The following is an 8,881-nucleotide window of genomic DNA, read 5'->3' as shown; positions in this document are numbered from 1 at the left end:
GTGGCCTGCACATCATATTGCCATAGAGACAAAGAAATTTACTGCGTAACTACAGGCTTTTGAGAATGGTTATAGTTTGAAATAATGACAGCTTCTGGAAACTATGTTTAAGGTAAATATTGGTTTTCATCTCTGTGAAAATGAGTCTTTTAAATACCTTCCTGTTTATCGAGAGAATTAAAAAATGCTGGAACTGATTCAAGTTGGGGTAAGATGAGGGGAGTAGAAGTGCGAACCAAACTTTTGATGTGAATGTGGAAATATTTTATCACTTCCAAATTTAAGTCATTCTGTTCTGTGAATTTAACTTTGTAAATAGTTTGGTTGAGGTTGTTTAAATTCAGAGACTATGCAGCACTTATGTTTGAGCTAGGTTCTAAAATGACAGGAATAAACAGGAAAACGTCCGTGTGAAATGAGAAAAGAAACTTGTTGTGAATGTCTCTTCCCATTGACCGTATTGTTTCCACTGTGTCAGACTCACTGACTCTGAAAAGGGCGGCACGGGTGCTGAAGGACAGCATGGTTGCGCAGTGGTTAGCATTGTGTCTCACAGAGTCAGGGAGCCAGGTTTGATTCTGGTCCCAGGTCACTGTCTGTGTGAAGTTTGCACCTTCTCCCCGTGTCTGCGTGGGTTTCCTTTGGGTGGTCCAGTTTCATCCCATAATCCAAAGATGTGCAAGTTAGGAGGATTGGCAATGTTAAATTGCCCCTTAGTATCAGGGAAACTAACTAGGGTGAACAAAAGGACAGCATGGGGGCACAGTGGTTAGCACTGCTGCCTTACAGCTCCAGGGACTGGGGTTCAATTCACAGCTTGGGTCACTGTCTGTGTGGAGTTTGCACGGTCTGTCTCACGTTTGTGTGGGTTTCGTCTGGGTATTCTGGTTTCCTCCCAGAGTCCGAAAGACGTGCTGGTTAGGTGCATTGGCCATGCTAATTTCTCCCTCAGAACAGGTGACGGAGTGTGGCGACTAGGGGATTTTCACAGTAGCTTCATTGCAGTGTTAACATAAGCCTTGTGACACTAATAAATAAACTTTAAAAAAAGGTGGGGTTATGGGGATAGGGCCTGGGTGGGATTGTGATCAGTGCAGACCCGATGGGCCAAATGGCCTCCTTCTACACTGTAAGAATTCTATAATTCTGTGATTTCAAGAGGGGAAAATAGATGGAATTTTGTACATTCTATCTGATCTAGAAAGCATGCATTGCAAAATAAACTCAGTGGCATCAAAGTAGTATCGATTAAACAGTGAACATGTTAAACCCCCTCGTATGCACATGTTCACCCCATTCCATTTCAGAGTTAATTAATGTGATGGTAAGTACTTTGCTGCACATTTAAGGGGGAAACAAGTGAAGAAATGGCAGTTTCTAATTGGACTTGGCGATTAACCAAATCACAGATTTGAAGGGGGACAATTTTTAAAAATGAAAAATCATCAAAGCTTTCCAAACAACGCCAGAGTTACTAACAAGTAAGTATGCAAGTCTGGAAATTAGTTAATCAAACTATTGCTCAAAGACAATCAAGGAAAGCCTTATTCATTGATGGGGCTTTAGATGTAGTAAATTGGCGCAAATCATTGTGAGCGGATTTCTGGTGGAGATGGACAACGCAGCGGCTAAATGGTAAACAGAGCTAACGATGTGGGAGGCAGCAGAATCACAACTCCCAGTTGTCAGGTGATCTCTAAGTACATTTTTTAAATATTACAATAGAGAAACAACCTCGAATGCATGTGAGTAAATAATGGAATACACAGCGAAAATGTTAGCAAAAGGTATAATTCATAAGGTAAAGAAACCTGAAATTTATATAGCACCAGCCATGACCCCAGGACACCCACAAGGTCTTCACAACCAATGAAGTACTTTTAAAGTGTAGTCACTGTTTCAAAGTTTAATTATTAGTGTCACAAATAAGCTTGCATTAACACTGCAATGAAGTTATAGTGAAAATCCTCTAGTTGCCACACTCTGGCACCTGTTTGGGTACACTGAGGGAGAACTTAGCATGGTGCCATCCAAAGCAACTAACCAGCATATCTTTCAGACTGTGGGAGGAAACTCACACAAACACAAGGAGAGTGTGCAGACTCCGCACAGACAGTGGCCCAAGCCAGGAATCGAACCTGGGCCCCTGGCACTGTGAGGCAGCAGTGCCACCCATGTTGTAATGTAGGATAATCTGGCAGTCAATTGGTGCACAGCAAGATCTTGCAAACAGAAATGAGATACACAGCAGGATAACCTATTTTTATTGATATTGATTCAGGGATAGATGATGTCCAGAACATGGTTAAGAAATCCTGTGTTCTTCATTATAATGTGCCACAGTATTATTTCTGGATGTTACTCCATCTTTGATGGGGCAGCGATACGCAAAGCAGAGCTAAACTTGGTTGAATATTCAATTTTTATTGACTTTTTTACTCATTGCAATCATTGTATGTTTATTTCCACTAAGCTGACAGACAATGATATGATCCCGTGTTCATGTATCCATGAAAATTATTTTCAACTTATTTTTGGTTGTATTGTTCATTTTGTACAGATGCTTGAAAGGTCACAGTTCTGCTATATTGTAACTCAGTCCCCATAATCACAATAATTTGACATGTAAACATGGAAGATTGATAGGCTGTGCTGTGGCTATGAAGGAGAAGGTTCCTTTCATGGCCCATTTTTGTGGTTAAAGTCCAACAGGTTTATTTGGTAGCACAAGCCACAAGCTTTTGGAGCACTGCCTCTTTGTCAGGTGAGTGGGAGTTCTGTTCGCAAACAGGGCATATAAAGACACAAACTCAATTTACAAAATAATGATTGGAATGCGAGTCTTTACAGGTAATCAAGTCTTAAAGGTACAGACAATGTGAATGAAGACAGGGTTAAGCACAGGTTGAAGAGATGTGTATTGTCTTCAGACAGGACAGTTAGTGAGATTTTGCAAACCCAGGCAAGTCATGGGGGTTACAGATAGTGTGACGTGTACCCAAGATCCCGGTTAAGGCCATACTCATGAGTGCGGAAGTTGGCTATCAGTCTTGCTTACCCCAGTCCAACGCCAGCATCTCCACACCATTTTTGTGGCCCATCCCTTGACTAATCAGCCTTGTACCTGATAATAGTTCAAATTTAACATTCTCAGACCTGCAGAGAGCCAGGAATTGGCACCTTCTGCATGTTTTGCTGTAGACAGTGGCAGGATGGGGTGGGGGGGACAGGGAGAAGAGGGACGGGGCAGAAATATAACATTTGAAAGGGATACTTATCTTTCTGTCTTCACTATGGCATCCTCTCAGGGACTGAGGGGAGGGAAGGAGAGGGGGAGGGGGGGAGAGGGAGGGGGAGAGGGAGGGGGAGGGAGGGGAGGGAGAGGGAGTGGAGGGAGAGGGATGGGAGGGGGAGGGAGAGGGAGTGGAGGGAGAGGGATGGGAGGGGGAGGGAGAGGGAGTGGAGGGGTAGAAGGAATGGAGGGGGAGAGGGAGTGGAGGGTGAGGGGGAAGGAGAGGGAGGGGAGAGGGAATGATGATCCATTCATCAAGTGGATCCTAAGAGGAGTAACGCAGGAGGCCAGGATTGCTATCCCAGAAGAACATCAGAGATGGACTACTGAAAGAGAATGCTGGAAAATCCCAGTGTGTTGATACATTTACTGGTGACTTTATTGGTCTCCATCTATTGTTTTCCCCCATTGCCTGGGAATTACTGATCATCTGTAGACAATCTATGCCCCACTCTTCCTCATTGATAACTTCCACTAGCTTTTTAACAGGCCACTAGATGGAGGCCTTTGCAATCTTAGCGTTCTGCTGGAGCCATGGATTTCAGTTCCAGAACCGTAGAGTAAGCTGATTATAGAATGGCATTGGCATATTATAAGTGGACGGGAAGCTATCAGAATGGAACCCTAGCTCTGAAGACCGTAACTTTTACTTTTTTAAATCAAACATGGAGGAACAGGGTCAAGGGACTGCTAATTAGTTCTAGCAACAAAAATTAAACATGAAAATATTGGATTACAATACAGTCTCTCGCTTAACAAATCCACACAGGCTTTAAGATGAACACGATTGACAAAGTACATTTGAAGTGACAATGGCCTCATTAACACACAAAGCCCCTTTGATGAAAACGAGATGACTATGGTCAAGTACACACTCCTGTCTGAACCCAAGTGTCTGTGAATCTTTTTTCAGAACTCCCCCCAGATGATTGTTACATGAGGGTTTCCACACTCCACTCCCAAAAACACGCTTTAAAAACTTTGCTTGTGATAAGGATTTCCGTTTGCAGGTTGAATTCCAAACTCTGCTTCATGTTTTTCAAATAACTTTTTTGAACGGAGCTTCTGCTCTACTTCTACTAGCAAATCCAGTCCAGCTTTTACACCAACCCCATTCAGGATTTCTTGGTCTTGGCTGCTTTTACACACATAGACAATCCAATATCCCCACTGACTACTTCACAATTATTTTAATTAGCGCCTCATAAACTGTCGTAAGATATCACAAACTTTAGAATCACTTCAGTTACCTTTTTGATTGCCCACTAGCCAACTCCTTTCCAGTTCTGTGACTTGCATGAACAGTACCCTGTTCTCCTCTTTGTTCCTTTAACTTAAAGCTTCCTGGAAATTCCTCTTCATTTCTCTAGTTTCCTTAAGTTGTTATCCTTTAGATTCCTGGCACTCGATTTCTTAACCACTACTCCATTGAATGGCTTTTCTTCTAGCAAATCTCAGAGAGATTAGTAAATTTGCTGATGACACCAAAGTTGGAGGTGTGGTAGATTGTGAGGAAGGGTGTCATAGTCTGCAGGGAGACTTAGATAGGTTGCAGAGCTGGGCCGAGAGGTGGCGGATGGAATTTAATGCGGAGAAGTGTGAGGTAATTCACTTTGGTAGGAGCAACAGATGTGTCGAGTATAGGGCTAACGGGAGGACTTTGAATAGTGTGGATGAACAGAGGGATCTCGGTGTGTGTGTACATAGATCCCTGAAAGTTGGGAATCAAGTAGATAAGGTTGTCAAGAAGGCGTACGGTGTCTTGGCGTTTATTGGTAGGGGGATTGAATTTAGGAGTCGCAGTGTAATGTTGCAACTGTACACTACTCTAGTGCGGCCGCACTTGGAGTACTGTGTGCAGTTCTGGTCCCCGCATTACAAGAAGGATGTGGAGGCGTTGGAGAGGGTGCAGAGGAGGTTTACTAGGATGTTGCCTGGTATGGTGGGGAGGTCCTATGAGGAGAGACTGAGGGATTTAGGGTTGTTTTCGTTGGAAAGAAGGCGGCTAAGAGGGGATCTTATTGAAACATATAAGATGATTAGAGGTTTAGATAGGGTGGATAGTGATAGCCTTTTTCCTCGGATGGAGAAAGCTAGCACGAGGGGGCATGGCTTTAAATTAAGGGGGGGTAGCTACAGGACGGATGTCAGGGGTAGGTTCTTTACCCAGCGGGTGGTGAGGGATTGGAATGCCCTGCCTGCTGCAGTTGTAAATGCGTCCAGTTTGGGGGCGTTTAAGAGATCTCTGGATAGGTTTATGGACGAAAAGGGATTGGTATAGGCTAGTGGGTCATTGTTTTTGTAACTGGTCGGCGCAACATCGTGGGCCGAAGGGCCTGTTCTGCGCTGTAATGTTCTATGTTCTATGTTCTAGATGTTCCCTTTCTAACTGCCTGTCACCAACTGCCTAGCTTCCAGCTTAAAAGTAAACAACAAAGCAAAGCTCTTTTTCTTACAAGGACCTCCAGTTACTAGGTGGTTCTCTCTAAGGACAATAGCATTATTAAGTTGGTTCAAACTTAACCAAGCCCCACACATACAAACACCTTTGTCCAGCATGAAATCTAACTATAGGTAACTTCTGGGCATAAAAACATTAAATTAAGCACACCTAAAACTATATCTTATTTCTAATGTATATCCATACCAGCATAAATCTCTTAAAACTACCTTTGGTTTCCTAATAACATCAATACCAATTATTGAGAATGTCCCTTTCTCCAATAAACTGGAAGGTTCTAGCTCTCAGTTTGAAGGAGGAAGTTAATCAGAAAGTAGCCAGATCGGGAATCTAAAGCAAAAGTACACGAAAGAAGATGTTTACTAGTTTGAAGGCTCAAGATTATGAGAAAACATTATTCAGATAGTTATCATTAAAAGTATGATTTAAACAATTCACTATACCACAGAAGTATTATATACATAATGCAGGGGAGATTATGCAGAGGGGTCGTGCAGAGGTGGAGCAGGAAGGGGGGGAGCCTGATGCAGAGGCGTGTCAGGGATCAAGCAGAGGGACTTATCGGAAGAGGCCCCGTGCCCTGATGCTGGTGACCCGTGTAGGGGAGGGTTGGGGGAACATGCTGCCGCAGATGAGGGGGAACTTGATGTTTCTGGGGAGAGGGAAGGGGGTCTCCCAGTGCACTTTGGGGTCAGGGTGCCCTTGTGAAATGATACCTAACTGCTCTGCAGCCACACTCACCGGACCGTTTAGATTCATGCATCCCCAGTAAGGACGTGCAACTCACCACTCCCCCCCCAAAAAAGTTTATTTATTAGTCTCAGTAAGGCTTACATTAACATTGCAATGAAGTTACTGTGAAATTCCCCAGAAAGTGACAGTGATCCGAAGCGCACTTGGATGTGAATTGCTCTGGTGTTTTCACCAGCATGATACTTTTAACTTTGGGAAAATTGCATCCATAGCGTACAGCAGAGAGCTGAATGTATTTGACGACATGAGGCAAGGTGATTCCAATCATTATGCGTTGGAAGGACATTGCATTGTAAACAGTTTTGAAATCTCAAGGGGCCTGGTTGTCACAGTGCATCATCTCTCTGGTCAACAGGATGCTCAGACTCTGCCAGTCATCAACCCATTCTACTAGGGCAGCACTGTTGCACAGTGTTTAGCACTGCTGCTTCACAGTGCCAAGGACCTGGGTTCAATTCTCAGCTTGGGTCACTGTCTGTGTGGAGTTTGCACTTTCTCCTCATGTCCGTGTGAGTTTCTTCTGGGTGCTCCGGGTTCCTTCCACAATCTGAAAGATGTGCTGGTCTGCTGCATTGGCCATGCCAAATTCTCCCTGAGTGTACTCAAACATTGCCAGAGTGTGGTGACTAGGGGATTTTACAATAACTTCATTGCAGTGTTAATGTAAGCTTATTTGTGATGCTACTAAATAAATAACTAGATGATTAGTTCGCTGGTTAGCGCTGCTGCTTCACCGCTCCAAGGACTTGGATTCGATTCCCAGCTTGGGTCACTGTCTGTGTGGAGTTTGCATGTGTCTGCATGGGTTTCCTCTGGGTGCTCTGGTTTCCTCCCACAGTCCAAAGATGTACAGGTGAGGTACATTGGCCCTGCTAACTTTCCTCTTAGTGCTCCAGAATGCGTAGATTAGATGGATTAGTGGGATAAGTGTGTGGGATTTCGCCAAAATAGCATGGTATTTTGGCAATTGTTCAGAAGTCAGGACCATTCTTCTTCAGATGTTTATAATCAGTGTTGACAGCAACAAACTTGTATTGCCGATTATAACACAATTTATTCCAGGGCTCAGGGTTGTTCTTTTTGTCCCAGCAGACATCGGGGCTAAACATTGTGGGCTTGCCTGGGTGGGGTTGTTGTCGGTGTGGACGCGATGGGCTGACTGGCCTCCTTCTGCATTGTGGGGTTTCTGTGTGATTCTGTGATCATTCAGGCATCAAGAGGGCGGAATTTTCCAGCCTCGCCACAGTGGCCGGAAAATGTGGCAAACCAGCCAAAATTCCTTTGACTTTAGCAGGACCTTCTGATCCCAACTCAGGCCAGAGAATCTGCAATGGAAAGGCAGAAACTCTACTGGCTGTGTAGTGAAGAGTGGGTCTATGGATACTGACAATTCCTCTCAAGGAATCGACAATGCAATGTACAAACATAAAAGACATGCTGCAGACCATAGCTGTCACTTTCCATTTATTCATTTTAAAATTAATGTTATACAATTAATGTTTTCAGCTTTCATTCCACACAGATTGATATCAGTTTTTGGCAAATTAAAATTGTTATCTGCATTTGGGTATTTTTGTTGCAGCTGTGTTTTAAGTATAATAAAACTTCACACAGCTTTCATTCCAGGTTCTGTTTTATGTTTCATTGATTTCTCAGTGGTTTGGAATAAAAAGGTTTGGATTGATCTCTTTCTCATTCTTTTACTACTTTTCTTGACCTTGGTTTTTCCTTGCCACTTAAGGATATGTTTTATAAGGCTACTGCCACATTTAAAGGCACACAGTTCACAATTTCTGACCAACTGCTGTCGTAGACAGTGATCTGGGATCTTGCAAAATTTGCCTTGTTTGTAGAAATTGTACATGACCATAATAAATCTTCAGAGACAGAAGCCTCTTCACCAAAATCCTTTTATTTACAAACTCTACACAGAGTGCTAGTAGTTAGCAGTCTACCTCTGGGGGTGCCAGAGGAACTGACACTCCCAGTTAAGTACAAGGCAAAGACTCCCTGATTGACCCATCAATTGGATCCTTAATCAGGGAGTTCATACTCCAAAAGGCCAACCCCAATGGCCTGATTGAAATCATTACAATGGCCCTCCTCTGAGCAGCATAACTTGTTGGGCTGAATTTTACTGGGATCATATTGTTCGCTCTCTCTTCAGTTACCCTCAAGAACTGCTTGGTTGGCAGCTCATGCTCCAATAGCGCCAGAGCTCAGTAGTGGATGCTGCTGGGACTCCTCACAGAGAAGATTGATGGCGGTTGAACCCAGGTAAATCCCGAGCTTTTTGGATGGGGAAGGATTGGCCCGCATGTGGGTGAGGGGGTTGCAAGGGGCTCCATGGAGGTGGGATTTGGAGGCCAGGCATG

General features: G+C 43.8%; 1 protein-coding gene across 1 annotated transcript; it reads right to left on the bottom strand.

Moving 5' to 3' along the window:
• Nucleotides 1-7,477: 7,477 nt before the first annotated feature.
• LOC145342549 (cytochrome c oxidase hypoxia associated subunit FA4L2-like) lies at nt 7,478-7,615 on the bottom strand. The gene has a single exon (XM_080188107.1). The coding sequence runs from the start codon at nt 7,613-7,615 to the stop codon at nt 7,478-7,480; it is 138 nt and encodes a 45-aa protein (XP_080044233.1).
• Nucleotides 7,616-8,881: the final 1,266 nt, after the last annotated feature.

The sequence above is a fragment of the Carcharhinus amblyrhynchos genome, chromosome 4, assembly GCF_965287045.1.
Source record: "Carcharhinus amblyrhynchos chromosome 4, sCarAmb.v2.hapA, whole genome shotgun sequence".
In the NCBI taxonomy this organism is placed as follows: Eukaryota; Metazoa; Chordata; class Chondrichthyes; order Carcharhiniformes; family Carcharhinidae; genus Carcharhinus; species Carcharhinus amblyrhynchos.
The sequence above is the reverse complement of the archived record's forward strand: the minus strand, read 5'-3'. Positions and strand labels throughout refer to the sequence as shown.